Source organism: Episyrphus balteatus, chromosome 3 (genome assembly GCF_945859705.1).
Source record: "Episyrphus balteatus chromosome 3, idEpiBalt1.1, whole genome shotgun sequence".
Taxonomy (NCBI): Eukaryota; Metazoa; Arthropoda; class Insecta; order Diptera; family Syrphidae; genus Episyrphus; species Episyrphus balteatus.
The window spans coordinates 112,397,891-112,421,366 of record NC_079136.1 but is presented as its reverse complement, the minus strand read 5'-3'; the positions used below and the strand labels follow the sequence as shown (position 1 = coordinate 112,421,366).

The window sequence follows — 23,476 nt, the reverse complement described above, 5'->3', positions numbered from 1 at the left end:
GACTAACGCCTAACCCACCATGAAGGGCTTATGTTCCACTTCAAAGTCTTTCTTTTTTCAGTCAGTGCGTGTATTTCCTCAGAGTGGCACTTGTTTTCCTTCCACAAAAGTTGCAATTTTTCATGAAAATTAATTTAATCGATTAATCGTTGGTGATCTTTGCTGCATCAATTATAAGAAAATCAAAGATTCTTCGTTAGTCACTAATGACAATATTTCACCCCAGTACTGACCTTTTCTTTGTTAAGATCAGCCTTAAAAATAAGCTACAACACTAATAGTGAGATAAAAGTTTGTGTGATTTGCACGTAGACGCCTCTTTTCAGTAAAAATAGTGTTTCAGTACAATAGAACAAATTCAATAGTCGATTTTATATAAAACCTAACCGCATCTAATTAATTTCCTTAGTTTTATTTGAGAACTAGACTTTGGGACAATCAAACGCGTGTTGTAGTTACAAGATAATTTCAAATTCAGTTGCCGGGGTTGACGTTCTAGAAGGCGAATTTAAATTAAAAAAGTGTTTTATTTTTTTTTTATCGTTATTGGATTCAAAAATAAATAAAATAAAAAAATAAGGTAAGTTCAGGAATTATAAATTATTAAAATATCTTTAAGAAAATATAACAACTAAATGAATTTAAATTGACGTCGATAAAGTACTTAATTTAATTTAATATTCAATAAGAACTATGAATACAAAAAGAGAAGTTGTTTGATAGAATCGTGTGACATTTTTATTGGATTGCGTGTGGAGACCGGAAAGTGACTTTTTTTTATAATTTTAAATTAAAAAGGGTGATGTTTTGTTGTTACATTCCGATTCAATAATGTAATATCATTAGTAATATTTTTACTTGGAAATTCACTGAAATACAATGCAGAAAGTAAAGCTTAAGTCCTCGGTTCTACTTGGTTGAGCTGGGTAATCCAAAGATTTACTTAGAGGAAAGTTGGATTTATACTATGGAGAAACTATGGTAATTTATGAGGAAGTAGAGGATAAAAAGATATGACTCTGAAGAACCAGTTCCCAAAAGATCAAAAACAATGTGCGAAAAAGCGAAATAAACCGGACATGAAAGGAAAACTATTGTGGTGAAATTTAATGAATGAATTTTGATTTTTCATAGAATACTTCTGAGTGCCCTCAATATCCAAAACAATATTAAAAACATAAAAATGCATACGATAGTATCATCGCTATCTGTGAATAAATTGCACTTAATTTTTCTTTTAAATGTTAATTTTTCTGGATACTCTCTGCTTCAATTTCAGTCTTTTTTCCTTACATTCTTCATTTATGTTGATTGGATCTTTATAAAGTAAAACGGTTTTTAAGTTCCTAGCATTGATTTAAAACTTTTTTTTTAGCTTGTTAATGGTACAATTAACATACATGTATTTCAATTAGGTACATCCTGACTAATTATAGTTTTTACAGAACACAAAGCTTGATTCCATTTTTTTACTCCTTAGTGTATTTAAATCAGAGGATACTGAAACAAAAAAGCATGTTGGACACAGGTTTCTAGATTTCTAGTTAGAAAATAGAAAAAAAAATTTAGCCAAAAACTCTAAACCATTTTGTTTTGTGGAATAATTTTAAGCGTTGTAGAATTCCCTGAAATAGGTATTAAAATCGAATACCATAGATACCACCAGGATGTAGAAATCCATAGTTCATACTTGAATTTCAATCAAACTACTAGAAATATAATCTGCATAGATCACTCGGGTGTATACGTAACTTTTTTTTTTAATTAAATTTTATTTGCTGTGAATAGGTACAACGAATTAAAGATCTTATCTCTTCTTAAGGCATCAAAAGGATGAAATGCTTAAGATTTTCAGTATGTCTTGAAAGACATCATGAATAAAAATTTTCCTGGGAAATGTTTCCCATGTTTTAAACATGGGAACGAAAATGTTCATAAAAAGTTTCCCTCGGAATTTAAAAATATATTATTTAGATGTCATTGCATACGATTTTTGTTCCCTGGAAATCAATTTCGAGGGAGATTCATGATCGCACAAAAAATTCCAAGGGTAAAAAATATTCCTAGGGAAACAAAATTCACCTGGAGATTCATGATAGGGCCCAATGTGGGAGTTTATAAGAAAGTCGAGATGATTTTAACTTTTACCGGCTCGAATTTTGATGTTGGAAGAGTCAAGAATGAAAAATTTTGAGATACTTATACTCGCGAGTGAAAGATTTTATTTGTTAGCAAGGCAATGCTCCAATTCACACATTAAAAACAATACATGCCAATGACTTGAAATCAGTGGGACCAAACGTTTGCCGTATCCTTCATGTAGACCGATCTAAGCCCAATTGAAAACTTATACGACATAGTGACAAGAAATATTTATTCAAATAGGATGCAGTAAAGAAATATTAAGAATATAAAACGCAAGTAAAAATAGTATGAGTGAAGACTAACGCATACATTTCAATTTTCTCAAAACCTAGAAGGCATAGAAACATATAGCTTTCACTGTTCGATAAGGAATCAATTGAGGCAGTTTTCAGCATGAGTCAATTTTTTATTAAAATTCACAGTCTGGACAAAAATAGTAATTAATGAGTTTTTTAAAATTTTTTTTTCACCTATTTTTAGCTTTGAAATCGATTATTTCAAAAACAATTGGTTGAAACATATTGAATTAAAAATTGGAATTAAATGTATAATTATGCCTTTCGGAAATGGTATCATTTACAAGTGTAAGTGTGGCCATTGTTTTTTAATAATTTTTTTTATTTTAATAATTTTTTTTAGAAAATTACCCCTCCCTCCTAAAGGGGGGAAGATAGACCCCCCTCCCATACTAAAAAATGATTGTATTGAACTCCTCTACAAAAAATTGTTATCAAATCCTGGCGCCCAAGTTATCGTACTAAGTGCCAAAATAATATTTTCATAAAAAATACCTCGTTTCATTTGGAAATAAATATTATTTAAGAATATATTTTTAAAACAGCATGCTGTTTTGAAAACATACTTTAAATTGATGTCGAAGTTGGGTAAATAAAGAAAAAAATGGAATTTTTGAACTTTGACAGCTTATAAATTCTAGGTGGTTTATTCGAATCACATGTTTTATACATTTGTAAAAAGGTTTAATTCTTCTATCAGAAACTATAAACAAATCAAAAATGGGTAAAAATTTGACAAAGCTAGAATTTTTTCAATGGGTGAAGGTTCAAAAAACCGTTTTTTGCCCCTAACTCCAGATTTTGGGGGTGCTAGGGACTTTTTAAATACCGTTTCGTAATCAGTGCGACAAAACGTGATAGGTCTCCGCTCGCGTATATTTTGAGTGTTACACAGTGTAATTGAATGTTCGTTCATCAAGGATTAATTTTCCACGATTTTGATAGTATTTCAATATAATTATTTGTATTAATTTAAATGAATGAACCAAAGTAAACAAAAATGTTATTTTCCTTGATATGCTTCACTTGGTGTATTCATGGTAATTCATTATAATATGGATCTTTTCTTATACAAATACAAACTTTTGTGATCCAAATTCATGACTTACAAATATGTACATATTTATAGTCGGATTGTTTGTTAACATTAGTTTTTAACTTTTTTGTAGACTTTGATTTAATAAGTAGGTACCTACCTAAAACAAAAACAAAACAAACATTTTACTTGTAGATATAATTTTTTTACGTGTCAAAAATGAGTAACTCCCGAGTAGAAAAAAAACCCGGCTAATATTGAATTCAATGTTGAGTTTTACCTACATAATAATGCAATGTTCTTTAAAAATCTAAACTAAGCATGTTTATAGTAAAAATGTATAGGTCACTGGGGTGTATACGTAACATTTTCACCCTCATTCTAAATAATATCAGAAAAATCTCTTATGTCATAAAATATTTCTATTACACCACACTTAAACCACTGTTAATATGTTTCCCCTTGGATTATTTATTTACTTTGAATAATAAATGAAACAAAAATCGATTTTCACCACAAACAAAGTACAAGAGTAGATATAACACATATTGACTTTAGCACGTGTTTGACTCATTTCACTCCACTCAAGGCCAAATCCTTGGAGTCACTTTCTCCTTTTCCCCCGTTCATCGTGACATTTATCTCATTTTTTTAGCTGGGAAATGTTTTTCCAGCATAAAACTTTCATTCATGAAAATTATTTTCATTCAGGTTCAAGCATCTCGTTTGAAACGACCGAAAATAGAGTGTGTTCAGGACGACTGCGCTAGTCTTCAAACATTGACCTATCTATTAGAAAAAAATATTAACGAAAAGTGTGATAACTTGCTTTTTTGTTGCTTTGTGATTGTCAAGGTAAGAACAATGAATTAATGAATTTAATTAATAACTATGTGGTAAATAAACAAATTAAGAAATCAATTAATTTAAATGGTTTCACTCACTTTACAATGCAAGTTACGGCCTTGACTTTTGCAAATAAATAATAAACGAAAAAAAATGTACTACTCATTATAGCCCCCCTTAAATTATAGTGCCTGCTAGTTTGTGATTTTATTAAATGAAAGTGATTCACGTATCACGTATATGTATTCAAAAAAAGTTCAAGTTAAATTTCCGGTTTGTTGATTTAATGGAAAAATCCACCATGAGATGTGGTTACTTTTGGATCAACAATGTGATTGCAGCGAGTGCATATTCACATTAAATTGCATTTGTAATGGAAGTGCAAGCACATGATGATGACGTTGCCTGACGGTTATTAAATTCGGCAATGTGGAAGGCTTGCCATTGAAAATAAAATGGAGCGTTTAGTTTTATAAGCTCACTATCCTTGGGAAAATATTCCATTTGTGCTGATTGTTTATTTCTTTCTAGAGCTTCGAGGAAGGACAAAAAATCTTATTGTTGGTTGTTGGTTGTTAAAGTTCAAGAACAAAAAAAACAAGGATTTAAAATATTCATGGATTCAGTCATGTGAATTTCGTCGAAAGCAAACAATTCAACAATAACTTACCTCAGTTATTTAATATCGCTAAAATGGGGTTAGCTGGAAAGTTTTGGTGGGCTATTTGAATTTTTACTTTGGCTTTATTTGCCGCTGGTGTTGTATTTTATTTGCGATATTTTCTTTTCAATAAATAACATAATTTATTTGTGCGCTATTTTACTTTGAAATATTAACAATTTAATAAACATTCCGATTGAATGTATAGATGTCAATGTAAGCTTGGGACATTTATGTATGTAAGTCTCAGACGAAATTACCCCCAAAATGAGAAAATAAAAATATCTTAAAAATTAGAGCTCCTACAAAAGAACCAATGTGATTTTTAGGTTTGATGAACATTTTCTGGAAAATGTTAACAAAACAAACATTTAAAATGTGAAAAAAAACGAAAATATTTATAAAAAATTGAGCTCTTATAAAAAACGAATGCGATTTTCAAGCTTATTGTGCCAAAATACATTAGTTTTAATATAATTTTACTGAAAAATTTTAATAAACGCTCAAAATATGGAAAACTTAAAAATTAGTATCAACAAGCCCCTTAATATGAAACATTAATTATTTCAAAAACTAGAGCTTTTAAAAAGAAACAAATTTGATTTTTGAGCTTAATGAACCCAAATCCATAAAATTTGATATATATAAGTATGTACATTTTTCTGGAAATTTTAAAAACTTGAAAATTTTTGGGCAGTTAGCTGTACCGACTACCGAGTAAGGGTAATAATTCTGAACGTATCTTCTTTTTGAAGTCAAAAACCGCAATAAACATAATTTTGCAACATTTAAAACACCGAATGCATTTCGAAATATGCAGCTCATCATCAGCAAAACCACGATTTATACTCTGTGTGAAGTACAAATCGAGGTTTCGCTGATGATGAGCTGCATGTTATTGGTAGAGATAAGAAGAATAATCGATTGCAGCGGATGGAAGGAAGTGGGATGTGGGAAGGAATAAATAGAGCCTGGGGTGAAAAATTTGTGTAAATATACATTTTTGTGTTTCAAGGTAAGCTTGAATTTCAAGCAATATATTTTTTTTTTTTTTTTTAAAATAACATAGCTGTTTGCTGAAACGAAGCTTAAATAATTTATGTTGAACATAAACTCTTATTCCTTACTTTTTCCTCTGCGTAAACTGTCACATAAGGATTTATGTAGAACTTAAATGCTTAAGTTTCGATTCAGCAAACGGCTCTTGAGCATTTAAGTTCTACATAAATCATTATGTGACAGTTTACGCAAAGGAAAAAGTAGGAAATAAGAGTTTATGTTCAACATAAAAATTTAAGTTTCGATTCAGCAAATGGCCCTAAGTTTTCTACATAAAACCTTAAGACAGTTTACGCAGAGGAAAAAGTAGTAAATAAGATTTTATGTTCTACTTAAAATGGGTTCAGTCAAAAAGTTTTTGAGTAGGTATAATTATTTTTTATTATGATTTGTAGAAAAACACGGCTTATATTGGAATTTATGTTGAGTTTTACAAGAAATCAAATGTTCTTTAAAAAATGTAAACATGTTGTCTAAAGTTAAAATCTATAGGACAATGGGGTGTATACGTAACATTTTCACCCTCATTCTTAATCATAATCAGATATCTCATTCAATATTGAAATATTGAAAAATTCATATATGTATTAATACAGCATTTTTTTAGGATCAATTTTTCAGTAACTACCAATAATATGATGTTTTATAAAATTGTTTAATACGTATGTTTTATTTTCATATCCTAAAAAGTCGGAAGAATTAAAAGACAAAAAAAAAATAATAAATAGTAAAAGAATTTAAAACTATAGTTACTATAGTGGAAGACTTAATGAAAAAATACAACATAGTAATAAAAATATGATCTGTGGATAAACGTTTATCGCCAGTAATAAAGTTACAGAATAGGGGATATTCTATAACTTTATCACTGGCGATAAACGTGTTTCTACTCCTTTAAAATAAAATGTTGTGAACATAGAAATTAAGATTTTGAACCAAATTTCTTTTATTAAGTTGAGATAAAATGAATTTTAAAGTCATTGAAACATTTTATCGCCAGTGATAAAAGTTAAAAAACAGGGGCCCTGGTCGACATTTGTTTCTTGACAATGTAATGGGTAATATGTGAAATACATTAAAGAATTAAACTATATTTCTCTTATTAATATGCTTTATGGTTGAAAAATGTATTCTTTGAAATAATACGGATGATTTTAGTGCTTTCATTAGATTTCGTGATAGTTTTAATTTTATGTATTCTCTTTTCGACCGCCTCAAAGTAGATAATAATAAATAAGAATTTATAAAACCAAACTTTTAATAAAAAAAAGTAATATTTATACGATATTCTGCACTTTTTTTATTCTGTACTTTGTTTTGAAATAATGCAAGTTATATCCCCTCACTACATCTTTTTTTAAACAAATTCTCTATCTAAACTTCAACTAATATAAACATTTTATTCTCTTCACCTGTTACCACTTCTACCTACTTTACAGTGAACAGTGCTGCCAAAAGTACACTGTTTTCAAATGCTCCTCTTAAAATAACTGTCAATAATAAAAATAAACACAAACAAATAGCTGAATGAAGTTCAAGAGTCTCTGATCTGCCAATTTAGTTGTGTGATTGTGAGGTGACTTCCCTATAACAAGAAAATGATACTCTCTCAACGAATCAATTGATAATCTCTATAACAATAAAAAGACCAAAAACCAGATTTACAACTATTCTCAGACAAGTTAAGGTATAGCTACTCTGATCTTTTTTTTTTTGTAGGTTTAAAGACATTCACATGATTTTGTCTGTGTCCAGTTCGATCTTAACGTTCGTCGGGTCGGAAGCAAAATAAAGATATTCTCCTATTAAATCATATACCTAGCCAGTTTAAGATTCCTATTAAATATACCAAAGTAATAACATTTCCAAAAAACAAAAATTAATTTGAGGAAATCTAAAAATATTATTTTAATTTCTATTCTTAAACACCTTACTCTTACTCATACTCATTGAGCTGAACTTGGTCGAAGCTAATTCAAGACCAATACCAGTGTCAGTCATTTGAGAAGGTTATTCAAAATAATTGCCCTATCGTCAAAAAAAAAAACACTTAAACCCATTTCTTGGGACGACGATCTTCGTTTTGGGTTTCTCAAGACCTTGACACAGTTTCTGGTTTGGCTTATTTTTGTTGTTGCTTGTTGTATTTTCTTGTGTTTTTGTTTCTATTTGTCACTGATTTTCATTTGAGTTTGAGTGTCAAGAAAAAAAGTGAAAGAAAAGAAAGGCAAAAAAAGAATAATATCAACAAAAACACATAATTTTATTGCAAACAACGTTAAATTTAGCTCAAACAATTGTTGTTGTTTAATGTCTGGGTGTCTGTTTGTTTGGACGAATGACCAATCTTAAGGCCATCAACACCGGTTTTAGACAGATGACCCATGGGAGTGCCCATTACAAAACCACAGAAGATTCCAAAATAAGTTGCATTACAAGTTAAACTGCAGTAATAAGTGGTTGACCATTATCACAATATAAAATTTATCATTCAAAATATTTTTTGTTCAGAAACTAAATAAATTAGAATATTCAGACTTTTATCATAAGTCTATCTTAATCAAGGCAAGAGTTTTTTTTATTTCATTTAATATCCGGAAGAAATATTCCGTTCGTTTTTGTATACGAAAGTCGTTTCGCGAATCATAAAAATTAACATAATCTAGCTATTTAATTAATTTTAATTTTTACATTTTATTTTGAAGGATACCAACATTACTGTTTTATAAGAAATAAAAAAGAATTGTGCGAAAATAATAAATTTAAAAGTTTAATTGCGGTTTTGAGTGGATTACGTTAAAAGTTGTCAAAATGAGTAAGTAATTGGTATTTTGTTTCAATATTAATTTAATTAATTTATAGCGGGTATTTAAAAGTGTGTGACATTAAATGTAGCATTTTTTTAAAAGCCACTTTAAGGTTCTGTAATTTGAAGAATTTCCTACAAAAGAAACTGGGGTGGAATTGGCTAGTCAAAAAACAATAATTTTGCTCCAAAAGTAGTCGATTTTGATTACACTGGTCGGCAAAAAACAAAAAAAAAGTCGGGAGCAAGAACTCTGTAAGGTGATTTTAATAAACCTGATGCCTGAGTGTGCTGAATTCAAAACAGTTTACTGTTTTTTTTCCATCACGTCTAATTTTTGAGCTCTGCTCATTACATTTTTAGCTATAAAGAGCCAAAAACTAACCTTACCCACCAAGATTTTGAGATATCATACCTTTCTATATCAAATATCTTTTAGAAAAAAATGATTTTGAAAAAAAATAAACGTTTTTAAGACGATAAAATATGACTTTTGAAGATTGCATAAGTAGTTTTGCGAAAAAATAATTTAACGGTGATGAATGCCGAAAGTACCAAAAAAACGCGTTTTTGACCTGTTAATATTCAAATATTTCGAAAACTTGACATGCCAGTGAAATTTTGACTTCGGATTCGGAATCAGCACACAAAATTCCTATAGAAAAGTATGGTTTGTTTTAAGTTCTATTTTTGTTGCCGACCAGTGTTATCAATTATCGACTATCGCGTTAGACGATTTCACCCCTGATTGAGCTGATTCGAAGTTGTATTTTCTTTTCTTGTTACAAATTAGGAATTTTAGGGATTAAACTTTATCAGATTGCTGATATCTCTTAGATATCAGAAACATCCTACCTATCCTTGTTTTTTTACTATTGCATAAATTATAGCGATAAACATTTCGTTATTATAAAAAAAAAAACATTAGGTGAATCTCACAAAAATAAAGCTATTTAGTTAAAAATCATAATTTGTAGATTTACATAAGTTTTGAATTCAAGCGGAATTCTTTTTATTCTTTTTTGGGTCTGTAGCACCAAATGCATAAGAACAGTATTACTGAAAACATGTATGTTATGTCGTTTTCGATTGGTTGTCCGGAATGCTTCCGGATGCTTCTGAAAGTGTTTTGTTGGTGTCGGATGACAGTTCTTCTTCTGGAAAGAAGAGAATTTCTCTTCTGATTTTGAAATCAGAATCCAGAATCAGAAGCACTCACACATTCAAACCTTTAAACGTCAAATTTGTCAAACTTCATTTTTTGGTTGATTGTTTGGGTGTTTTTTTAATTTCATAATTTAATTAATTAATTTTAATCAAATTTGCCTCATCGATTATCCAGATAGTTTTAAGATCTAGGCTTACAGCCTCAAAACCCAAAAACATAAACTCCCATTGAATTCAGCAGAAGTGTGTAAAAAGGGTTTAACGATGTATTTTAGGAATCTTTTCTCCATAAGAAATCATTTGTTTGTCAAAATTAAGGTTTTCGATTATGTTCATATAATGTACCTACATATTTAACAATCATAATGTCAAACAAACTTTTTCTGACTTATTTCTTTTTTGAATTCGAATTTATTTCGAATCAATTAGTGGAGTAACTAAAGCTCAAAAATTGGCAATATTAGGGAACCCGGCCGAACAGCTTAGATTTTGATGATCTTTTTTTTCAAACGTCGGTAATTAAAAATACTTTAAAGTCTATAGATTAAAAATTGTCGGTGTTGCCGTTTTGATTTTTTAAATTTAATTGAAGATTTTTGTGAACAAAAACAAATTTTTTTCAAAAATTTTTCTTAAATTTCATAAATTAATTGATGCAAAAAGATTGTCTAGGAAATTCAAGAAAAAAAAATATATGGGAGTGAAGGACAATCTTCCATAGTTCAAGCGCTAGATGTAATTTTCTTATTAATTGACTTCAAACACAAAAAAAAATATTTGAACACAACGGCAACACCTACAATATTCAAATATACATTTTTTAAAAGCTAGAAGCTTAGTCATATATGTAAAATTAAAATTAAGTTAATTGAATGAACGGCTTTTGAAAGAATGGTAATTGAACTCAGATTTTTGAAAAAAAAAAATTATTGAAAAAATTAACATGTCGTTTTTTAAAATTGGTAGTAATATAAAATGCATTTATTTTCAAATTTTTTTGGCCGCATTTATTATGATTTCAAATTATAAAAGGAAATGTCAATATGTATTACGGTTTATGAAAAAAATTAAAAAGTATTTCATTTTCGAAGAACTTTTTTTAATAAAAGTTTTGAAAAAAAATGTAACTTATTTTTTTTTTAAAGTTCAACATCTGAACATAAAATTATTTTTTATTCATTTAATAACCCTTACTGTTGAAAGTTAAATAGCAAAAATTTTAAGTTCCTATTTACCACAGTCTTTGAGAAAATTAATTATTTCAATGCAAAAATTCAGTTTTAATAAAAAAAAACCATTGAAATTGAAGTAATTTTTCATTTTTTTTCAAAAGTGTGATATATTTTACCTTTTTTGCTTCGAAATTCAACTGATAATATTTATGGCCAAAAATTTTTTTTAAATAAATTCATATTTTATTAGAAAAAGTTTGAAAAAAGTCATTTTAAATTTTTCTAATAACATTTTTTTTTTTTTGAATTCTGAGTTTGAGGACCATTTTTTCAAAAAGTCTTGATTAAATTTAGTGGATTTAAATTTAAGAGATAAGAATGAGCTTCTGGCTTTTTAAAAATGTGTTTTAAAATATTGTAGGTGTTGCCGTTGTTTTCAAAATATTTTTTTTGTGTTTGAGGTCAGAATGTTAGAAAATTGCATTTATCGCTTAAACGATGGAAGATTGTCCCTTACTGCCTTATATATATTTTCCTTAAATTACCTAGAGAATCTTTTGCTATAATTTGTTTTATGAAATTTAAGCAAAAAAAATGGTTTTGTTAAAAAAAATTTAATTTTAATTTTAAAAAACAATACGGCAACACCGGCAATTTTTAATCTATAGACTTTAAAGTATTTTTAATTACCTACGTTTGAAAAAAAAAAAATCGTCAAAATCAGAGCTGTTCGGCCGGGTTCCCTAATAATTTGCTTTAGTTACTCTAATAAATACAATCAATACAATCAATGTTTTTAAATAAAAATTAACATTCGACCTAGAAAAGTAAACAAGTATTTTGAGTAAATTTTAGCTGCGTTCCTTTGGGATAATTTATCTACTGCTAAGTACCTACTTAAAGTTGCTTTTAATTACTATTTCTTTATTGAAAAGTAGTAAATCTATGCCAAAACGATAGATACACTACCGCCAAAAGTATTCGCACCATAAACGAGTATCGCTTTCGAAAACGTTATCGCAATTTTTCGATAACCAAAACTTTTGACCATTATAATAATCTGGTAATACGGGTACTGTAATTAATTTATTTCATGGAAAAGGTTCCGAATCGTCTTTAAGAAGATTTACTTGTGATTTAGAAAAGCCTTAGACCAAACCACTTTTAATCTAGATTTAGTAACCGATAAGTACTGTAACATCGAAATACTTTAGGAGTCACCTTAATTAGAATTTTGGTAGTGAAATTGAATATTTTTTATGGAAGACGAAATTATTACGAGTTAACAAAGCCTAAAGTTAGCTTACTATATACAGGGTGTCCCACAGTCACCGCCCCAAATGAAAACCATGGATTCCTGGGGTCATTTTAAGTCGAAAAACTTAAGTGGTAATTTTCTCGTTTTCGTCCCGTTTTCGAGTTACCACGGTTTTTATGATTTTTGCTCTCTTGTCCTTTAACTGGCCTTATCTTTGCCAAACTACGTTGGATTTGAAAGATTTTTTTTACAACCAATCAAGAATTTATTACACTTTAAGTTTGTCTCAAAACTTTTTTTTCTGCGGACAACCGTTTATCCACAATTTTGCATCGAACACAATTTTCTTCGTTTTTTAAGTTGTTTTTTACACTTTCATATCATTTAAGTCAAAAAAACACGTTAATGAGTATTGTTTTTTTGTGCTTTTTATTAAAGCCCAGTTAATTTTCATAAAAAAAATAAGTTTCATTTCATAAAAAAGGCTACTGAAAGTAATTAAAAAAAATAAACAAACTGAGTGAATTAAAAAAAAAAATAATTTTTAAATACAAAATTAATTTAAATGAATTTAAACTCTTTCTAAGCCTTATCTATTTGTTCTTTTCTTAACCACAACAGCTCAGAAAAAGTTTTTAATTCATTTAAATTAATTTTTTATTTAAAAATTATTTTTTTTTTTAATTCACTCAGTTTGTTTATTTTTTTTAATTACTTTCAGTAGCCTTTTTTATGAAATGAAACTTATTTTTTTTATGAAAATTAACTGGGCTTTAATAAAAAGCACAAAAAAACAATACTCATTAACGTGTTTTTTTGACTTAAATGATATGAAAGTGTAAAAAACAACTTAAAAAACGAAGAAAATTGTGTTCGATGCAAAATTGTGGATAAACGGTTGTCCGCAGAAAAAAAAGTTTTGAGACAAACTTAAAGTGTAATAAATTCTTGATTGGTTGTAAAAAAAATCTTTCAAATCCAACGTAGTTTGGCAAAGATAAGGCCAGTTAAAGGACAAGAGAGCAAAAATCATAAAAACCGTGGTAACTCGAAAACGGGACGAAAACGAGAAAATTACCACTTAAGTTTTTCGACTTAAAATGACCCCAGGAATCCATGGTTTTCATTTGGGGCGGTGACTGTGGGACACCCTGTATTTAAGAATTTTTATATTTGCAATTCTTATTGTTATTATTTGTAATCAATTAGTATCGCCTTTATCTTTATGTACAAAATTGATTGGCTTCTTGATTGTTCCTCTTAGAGGAAATGTTAAACAATTTCATTGTTTTTCTTTCATTTGTTGATATTGTTCATATATCTCAGAATCAACAAACTAATCTGTAAAATTCTATTCTTCTTCAAGGAAAAGAAAAACAAAATGACTTTTGACATTTACTCATGCCATACCTACATACATAAATGGATCGAAAAAAAACAAACAAAATATCATTGTAAATCATTTACGAGTTACGAATACCAATTTTAAAATTTTCAACAACAATACCCAAATGAAAAGATAAATCTTCATTGTCAAGGGTAAAGATGATAATTTTTTGTTTGCATACTTGACTTGGTGATTTGCAAAAGTCACTAAAAGATGAAATTAAAATTAGCGAATACAAGTGCTGTGCATACAAATTAATAAACTAATAAAATAAAAATACACAAAATATAGGTACTGGGAATCGGAATAATAAAAAAAGTTAAATGAACTTGAAGGATGGGTCAGCTTTTTTTAAATTTGGAGCTTGTAATAAAGAGAAACTTCACATATGACGTCAGAGTATACTCAGACATTATTATAACCATTGTTTTTAATGGAAATTTTTGGCACACATTAAAATTAAACACCAGAAGAATATTATATTACCTTTGGTGATAAATAAATTGATTCATCAGGTAGACATCATTCTAAGTCGGTTTTTAAACTGGTTTTGTGGCTTTCAATGAAAACAATTTGCCCACACCTTAACTTTGTTTTGGTGAGAAGCAGGGGCGTACACACCATTGGGGCAAGTGGGGCGGTGCCCCGAAGGCAACTGGTTATAAAAGTATCGATGCAAAAAGATAAGATACTTGACATGAATCTCTTCGGACACAAGAGAGAAAAATTATATTTTTCAGTGAATTGGTAGCCAGCCACATAATATTTCATCTGAAGAAAAAATTATTACCTCAGGGGTCCCAAAAAATAAATTGATTTTTTGAAAGAAAAATTACATATTATCTTGGGGCCCAAAAAATATTACTTACATAATTTTAGCGACCAATAAATGATAGGTAAATCAGGGGTCCCAAAAAAAATAAGTGGGCGTATACGTAATTTTTTATTTGTTCTTATTTTCTATATCAAAGGGGCCCCAAAAATTTAGTCTTGCCCCGGGGCGGGCCCTGACAACTCAACGTACGCCCCTGGTGAGAAGACAACAAGAAATACATCAAGGTAAAGCTTATTTGGGAAGTTAATTAAATAAGAATATGTATCAGAATATTATTAAGGCTTGAAAATAAAAACAATGTGATAAAAAAATGTTAATCGGAAATAACAGGAGGAAATTTTGATTTTATTTCAATTTTAACGAAACTCATTTGGAAATAGCTGTGTTTTTTTGGAGGTGGCGAAGTACGAATTAGTACTTTACTTCACATTTTGTACATTAAAAAAATAGTTCCATGTATAGGTTAGGTGGTAAAATGAAATCTGTTCCACTAAAGCAGAAGTTCTGCGTTAGAAGAGTGTGATATATATCCAATCAGAAAAGTCCCTGCAAAGTTTTCTACGCTACCAGTCTTTCTCAAAAAAGTAAGACTCACGCTTTTTTTTTTTAAAGGTGGATCAGTCGTAAAATTTTCTGAAGTTCTTTACATTTCAAGAGTGCTACATTGACTTGTTTCGCCAAAGGTTGATAATAGTGGAAAATTTCAACACTTGGGAAGCAAAAATAACTAAACCTAGAACAAATGTGACACGTGTGCATAATGAAAAGAAAACGGAAACTTTTAACACGTGACAAGTGTTTTTATTTGAACTCTTATCTGTAGAAATTATTATTATACCTATTTACTTTTTTCTTAACCCACAAGCTAGATTAACTTGCTAATTAATCAATTATAAAAATAAATTAAAATAAAAACCAAATATTATGATAAATCATCTATTTACAAATTAAGTACTGAGAAAGAGAATTGCCACTGAAATGAAGCTCCGCAATCAACTATGGCACTAAATACAAACAAGCAGTTAATGCGGTTTTATTATTATTATTATTTTTTTCTTTTCAAATAAATATTAACATATTAGAGCTCAAAGTCTAATTTTATCGAATTTATTTTTTTAATTCTAGGAGTCCCTACGATGTTATCTGAACTACCAGAACTGCCATCCATTAAATTGGGTGATTTTGAATTGGCATTTGAACTAGAAGCACTACCAGAACATGCCCGAGCAATAGCTGAAAATGAATTAAGAGAAACGCCCGAAGTAAAGAAGAAAGCCATTGAAGATTTAAAAAAATTGCTGGAACGTAAGTTGAACATTAAAGAGTTATAATTATGTCGACTTTTTTTTGTAATAATCTCAAGAAAAACAGCCGGAAATATGTTATGTAGAATTTTTCACAGAGATCAGAAATAAATCTCAACCTTTTGAAAGGTTCCTTAATAACTCTTATTTGTTGCCATTTTCAATAAAGGTCATACAATAACCTTTATTTTTAAAAAAAGAAAAATTTCGGTCAAGGTCTGAGAAAAACCTTTATTTTGTATTTTTTATGCTTGGGTCAACCAGTGAGATTTGAGGAGGTGATTTCCAAAACCAGCTATCTGACCTGAAGGTAGTTTTGAGTAAAATGCCAAAAACCTTTACTTCGTAATACAGAAGATATAGAGCAAAATAATCTTCTACAAATTTATTCTTTACGAAATTTTAATAAAATTAAAGTTTTCAAAATAAATATATCTTAAGTCTTAATATTGAAAATTCCTTATTAAAAAGTCGGTATATCTGCTTTTGGAAGTATAATTGAATCATGTCTTCTTTTGGAAGTAAAACTATTCAAAAAATCTTCTTTTGCAGGTAAAATCACGATTTTTTTTTAATTTTTTGTAAATAAACCTTTATCAATATCAGTATTTTAGTTTATAACAAGAAACAAAAATACATTTTTATAAATGAAATTGAATTAAAATGCGCTGTTGGATCTTACGTACTTGCTCTTTTAATTTGGAGTGTCTATTTTGGTTATTTGAATAGCTCTATATTTCATTTTTTTAAATGATAAGAAATAACATTCTGAAAATTTTGAACAAAATTGGTACGAAATAAGATAAAAAATAAGTAAATTTTCGCAAAAAACCACAAAGCCCTTACCATTATATCCAAATTTTTGAGAAAAACTAAAAACACAGATTCTTAATATTATTTACTAAAACCCTTAAGTACACAAAATTTAATTAAAAATCGTTAGACCGTTTAGGTCCTAACACGGTGTACAGATGGACGGACGGAACTAAGTAATGACGAAAACTACTTCTGTAACTCCTCCATCATCGTAATGTGACATTTTATCATACGCCAAATTGATATTTTTTATACTGAATAGGCCTTATTGGAAAGAACATTTTGCATAGGCCATTTTGGAAAAAAACATTTGGTGTTCAATAGGCTGTTTTGGAAATAAAGTCGTTTTTTGGCATTGAATAACTATCTCTGTGTGCTGTTTAGAAAATTATTTTTGATTGAATCAGACGCGCGTTGAAAAGACCTAAAAAATGACATGCATATCTCATTTTCCGATTTTTTTCCGATAGCTGGTTTTGGAAATCAGCTCCTCATTTATCGCTGGGAGAAAAAAATAAGTCTCATCTGCCAATGTATTAATTAGAACATCGGTCTCCTTAAATATTCGAAATTGCATTGGTTGTGCTTGCCGTCCCATCAGCGACTCAAATCACAGTGGAATACACATTTTCGTCTTGACATTTTACTTTAAACGAAAAAAAGAGATAATATAATCTTGGGTCTAAAGAACTTTGAGAGTCTATTTAGTTCATACATTATTTAATACATATAATCTTAGAAAAAACACCTTTTCATATTTATTTTTGCAAAATAAAGACCATTTTTGATTTATTTTCAGCGAAAACGGTTAAAGGTTGACCTTTTCCATTTATTTTTTTGTAAAAATCTCAACCATCTCAAACCTTAACCGAAACTATTTAAAGTAATGCGGTAACTCTCAGAGAGAAACCGATTGAAAATAAAACTTGACTGTTATTTCTGGTCTCTGATTTTTCATTATAAATGTTAAATTATCTTACAGTCAAGTCAATTAATATGGGTTGACTTGTTTTACAAGTTTAAAAAAAAATGAATACAAATTAGTGATTACCACAAAATATTTTAATGATAAATTGTTGAAAAAGTTAAGTTGTTTGTTTGGATGTGCTTATTTGAGATTAACTGATGCTGGAACAGAATGATAAGGTCCCTACCTTGAAAGTTGAACAGGAGTTTTGGAAAAATGTATTTTAAATTTTTTTCCAAAAGACTTTTGGACTAAGTATCATTACTTAGTAACATTGTTGAAGTCAACAAGTTTGATTCCTATGCAATTCCTAAAATCTCTCTAGAGAGGGCTAAGTTTGAAGTATTATTAGTGGAATTTCAAGTTTTGAAAAAATTCCTTGAGCTTAAATTTCTTTTTTTTACCTTTTGGTATTCTTAATAGGTAATTAATAATCGAGGTACGAAGTGGAATGCCAAGCTAAAATTGCAACCTTCAAAAGCAGAAATAAATTCTAAAAAAAGTTGCAGATGCAAAATAAAACGTTTAAAAGCAGTCAATGCAATAACTTGAACTTGAATCTAGAGTAACTCGATTTCATGCACCAACGCCATTTGTTAATTAATTTTAATATTTCTTAATTAATAAGTATCTACAATTATTGTTCAGACTTTAATTAGAGTTCAAAGTTTTACGATCGTGCAATCATTATACAGCTGACGACATCTGAAACGACCATTTTCGCAATTGATTGCGCATAGCAAATGAACCTAATTAACTGTAGAATTACTACAACAAATCAATCATTACAATAATTATATCTAAATTCAAGTTTAAATTATTTCAATTCCTGTATAGTAACACTGCCTTGTACCACTTATAAATAAACACACTCAATTTGATTCTAATTACATTTTTTTCTTGACCTGAAACATTATAATACTATAAAACTATCTATCGATAGATCGATAATAATTCATTTCAATCAAAAAATCACAGCGATGTAATCATTAGACCACACCACCTGACAATTTGCGGTATTCTTCTGTCAGATATTTTTTGATGTAGGTATTTTAAATTAAAGCCTGGATAACATGCGAATCATCTTTTTTAAACTTTAAACTTTAGGTATTAGCATGACGGGTTCAAAGTTCATATCATAATTGAGTAAAAAAAATAGTCTCATGTTGAATAATTACTAATAATAATGACACCTATAAATATAATTACACTCTTACCTCTCAGGCGCAACTAAATCCAATAGGTATATAATAATTATTTGTGCACCTACTTAGCAGCAATAGTTTGTGCGGCAATAATAATAGCTAATAATAGCGTTATGATGCTCGATACCGTGTGATTTAATGGATTTTGTAAAGGTTAGGTAGTTACTCCAACTTGGGCTTTTATTTGCATGATGATCCATAATACCTTATTAGGTTTTGATGTATAGTTGATAGGCATCAATGTGAGTAAATAAATTTGTACACAATTCATCAGAAAAGGTATAAAAACTTATAAAAACAATGGTGACAAATGTCATAAAGAACTATAAAGTTTCCATTCATTACTCATTTATGTCGGTGTCAGTATTTTTATTTTATTTTAAATTAAGCTATACAGTATGAAATTTTCAATCAATGTTGACTTGACTTTGCTCTTTCGACAAGTTCAATGGGACCCCTTCAAAACTTTATGATCGTATGAACTAAAAAATGAAAGCATAATATAAAAATCAGAAAAAAATGCTTTCAAAGTTTGAATGAAATTGAATTTGAATACAAAAAAGTACGTATACGCCTGAGTTACTCTAGGTAACATGTACAGGTACAGGTAATGCTTCTACAATATTATTGCCACAATAACGATTTAAGGCTCAATTTATAGATACATAGTTAAAGTTCTACAATCTGTCATAGTCATTTTTGGTCAAAATGAGTAAAAGTGAAGTGAAACGGTACCAACGTCTTTTCCAAGATGGCTACTGCTTCCGACATGCTATCATCCCAACAAATTAATTTGTATGATAAGGACAAACACCTATACACATTTTCTATTCAGTATTCAATACTGAATACAAACTTAACGGACGTCAAAACTTTTCAAATTTTTCCCGGTTGACTGTAGACATTTAATAATTAAGTTTGCAGAAAAAGCATGAGAGATGAAACAGCTTTACTTTTACTTCAGTTTCATTCTTCCTATCAGTGTCTCAGATATTAGTCATCTTGAATTTTAATAGCTGACATAAAATCAAAATAACGGACAAGCACAAATTTCATTGCACTTATTTCAAATTTAAACTTGTTTAATTTATTGTTTCAATTTTGTTAAATCAAGTTTATAATTGACTGAATCACAGCAAGTGAGATACCTATTATTTTAATTTACTTAAAGAGTAGAACAAATTTGGCTTAATGTCCAATTTGTAGTACAAATTTGGCCATTTTATGTTGATAAAAACAAGTGTCACAAAAGCTAAATTTAATGGAAATGACATTTTACGGTTTTTAATGTATAAATAAATGACTGCAGATGTTATAAAAGCTTTTACTTTACTTTATAAACTTTTATTGACTGATCAATTTTAACACTTTTTTTTTATATTTCAGAGGAAACTGAATTCACATATCCAAAAGACAATGATGAATATATGGTGCGATTTCTCAGACCCTGTAAATTTTATCCAGAAAGTGCAAGAGACTTGGTAAGATCAATAAAATAAATAGTTTTTTCTCACTTCAATAAATTATTAAGAAAACAATTTTAACGTCTTTGTGCCAAATAATTAAGTAAATAATTAAGGGGTTGTTACAAGTTTGTACGACAAAAATATGCAAATAAAAATTAATCGGATGATATGACAATGACACAAGTTACTCATGTTTAACGTGATTGTCTTCATATGAATGCGTCAAAACAAATTGAAACAAAACATTATACATATTATGTACTTTGTTGTAGGGACAAAAAAAAAGAAAAATATCTTCATCAGAGAAACCTGTTATTATTCAAAAATGTGGTTTTAATCTTAATTATACGAATTAATGAAGCTTAAATAAATTTTTTTAACCGGAATCAACATATTAAATATGAGAAGGTACATTAATTTATAAAATACTCAAACAATGCTCTGAGTTTATATTAACTGCAGTATATTTTATTCACTCGAAGTCTCACCTATCTGTAAAAGGCAAACAAGTAGTAGGTTTATCAGGAATTTTATTCATATCGGAAATTTGCTACTATTCCCGAAACAACAATCACAGAATCCACTCGTAATGAAAGATTTCATACGAATCGACAATACGATCGGATTTTGTGATTGCTTTTTCAGGAATCGTTGAAAATTTCCGATACGAACGATATTCATGATAAGGGCGAGTGTGAATTGCAAGGTTTATTGCTATAGCAAAAAAGCCACATTTTTACTAGAAATACATTTTTTGGCTATATAAATTAAACAAAAACTCATTTTAAAGCAAAGTCAGAAAAATTAATTCATGAATTTTTATGATTGCTGTATGGTTAAAAGCCAACCCTATTCGATTTGTTAAGAACTACGGTTTAAGGGGTAATAACACCTTGTAAACCATGAAATCGAGCGTCATTTTCATCAGCGTATAAAACAAAGAAGAAATATTATTTTCTTTTGGTGTTTGTTTAGTTTAATTAAGTATATTAATGAAAAACAGAATAGGCTTATGTTAAATTTTTTAATGATGTGAAATTTTTTAAATGGCGGTGTAGTTCAGGATGATAGTAAAATCCTGTGCTCCCATCGGGCGACCAACTAACTCCTACAGTTTTTAACCGATTGGGCTGAAATTTTGTGTGGAGCTTAAAAATACTATTCTCTAGTGCAGTACGTAGGATTTTTTTGAATTTTTTTTCAACGAGTTTGATTGCTGTGACGCATTACCTACAAAAATGTATGCAATTCACAAATATAACAACTTTTTATGTCACAGCAAAAAAAAAATATGGATTAATTCGCAAACGCATCACTGCTTTTGCATCACAACTTTGTGATCTCGACAAAATTTTGTCAAAAATGTTTCATTTCAGTAAAAAAATTTTGAGTTTCCAAAATAGTGCTTTACAGTGTGTAATGCACAAATTTTAGAAGTTGGTTTCCGCGTATGAAAGAAATAAACTGTAGGGTACATTTTTACAATAAATTAATGAGTTTTTACACTGCTTTTTATTTTTTTTTTTTGTGTGTTTCATTTTAATTTTAATTTTTTTTTGTTTTGTTTTCTTATAGATCAAGCGCTATTATTCCTTTAAATTGAAGCACTGTGACATTTACGATAATCTGTTACCGAGTCGAGAAGAGAACATTTTCAAATCGAATGTGTTAACAGTTTTTCCCAATCGCGATCAATTCGGAAGGAGAATCTTACTTTTGGAGCTTGGAAGTGAGTTATAACAGTTTTTAAAATAAATATCATATAAATAAAGATAGAAATACCCAAAAACCTAATTTGTTAATATAAAATGTTCTAACCACATTTTTAACTGATATTTTTCCTTATAGAGAAATGGAAGCACAAGGAAGTTTCCCTAGATGAAGTTTTCAAAGGCTGTGTTCTCTTCCTCGAAGCTGCTATGCTCGAGCCAGAAACTCAAGTAGCCGGAGCTATTGTGATATTCGATATGGATGGTTTGAGTATGTCACAAACTTGGCAGTTTACACCACCATTTGCCAAGAGAATTGTAGACTGGTTACAAGTAAGAACTTTTTTTTCAATACACCTTTATCATGAAAATAAACCTATTTTTTCTTTTCAGGACTCTGTACCGCTGCGTGTGAAAGCAATTCATATTGTCAATCAACCAAAAATCTTTAACTTAGTCTTCGCTCTGTTTAAGCCATTCTTCAGGGAGAAGTTGCGTTCCCGCATTTATTTCCATGGCAACGATCGGGAGTCATTGCATAAGCACATTTCTCCAAAATGCCTACCACCAGCTTATAATGGTATCTTGGAACAACAACGAGTCGATGGAATCCAATGGTATCAATTGATGAAACTTTGCGAACAGGAATATGTTGCAATTAATTCGTATGGTTATAAGAAAAAGTAGTAATTTTTGTTTGTTTAGTTTTACAATTGTATAATTATTTTAAGCAGTAACGGTGCTGTGTGTTGATTTTTATTGTTTATTTATTTTTAAAAATGATTTCTTCTTCGTTAATGAGTTTTAGTACGTACAATTCTCAAAATGAATTAATTTTTAATACAAAATAATAATTTAAAACAAAAATGGCAAATGGGATAAATTAATGTCATTTTAAAGGTTTATTAATAAAATATAATTATATACCTACTGATATAAAAAACTACAAACGCACAACTTTTAATTGTAAATTAAATATTAAATAATTTTTTAAAAAACAACAATAACGTCTCAATTAATGAAAAGAACAAAAATATAGGTAGGTACCTATACCTATTAAAATTGTTGTTACTTTTTTTTATGAACAATAAATCATAGGAATAAAGAAAACTATTATGAAAATAAATGTGTACTTTATTTAAATTTGAAAGATTTTCTGATATATAGGCCCTTATTGCGAGTGTCGTTCAACTTTCGATGCGATGAAGTCGATCGTATTGTGTATCTCTTTCGACAAATATTTACTACTGTGAACTATGAACTTCACGACACAGAATTTCACGACACCAAAATTAAATTAGTGCGCGTTCATTATAAAAAAAAAAAAAAAAAAAAAAATTT

The 23,476-nt window shown here is 29.0% G+C and overlaps 1 protein-coding gene across 4 annotated transcripts; it reads left to right on the top strand.

Moving 5' to 3' along the window:
- Positions 1-362: 362 nt before the first annotated feature.
- LOC129913998 (alpha-tocopherol transfer protein-like) lies at positions 363-23,245 on the top strand. Of its 4 annotated transcripts, XM_055993017.1 has the most exons (8): positions 7,825-7,896; positions 8,332-8,608; positions 8,749-8,858; positions 15,794-15,973; positions 20,347-20,441; positions 22,002-22,155; positions 22,275-22,468; positions 22,529-23,245. In XM_055993017.1, the coding sequence occupies exons 3-8, from the start codon at positions 8,855-8,857 to the stop codon at positions 22,820-22,822; spliced, it is 921 nt and encodes a 306-aa protein (XP_055848992.1). In that variant the 5' UTR covers positions 7,825-7,896; positions 8,332-8,608; positions 8,749-8,854; the 3' UTR covers positions 22,823-23,245. The 4 variants fall into 4 exon arrangements, with proteins under 4 accessions (XP_055848993.1, XP_055848990.1, XP_055848992.1 ...); XM_055993015.1 differs by lacking the exon at positions 8,332-8,608 and having other exon boundaries at positions 7,755-7,896; XM_055993016.1 differs by lacking the exon at positions 7,825-7,896 and having other exon boundaries at positions 7,962-8,608.
- Positions 23,246-23,476: the final 231 nt, after the last annotated feature.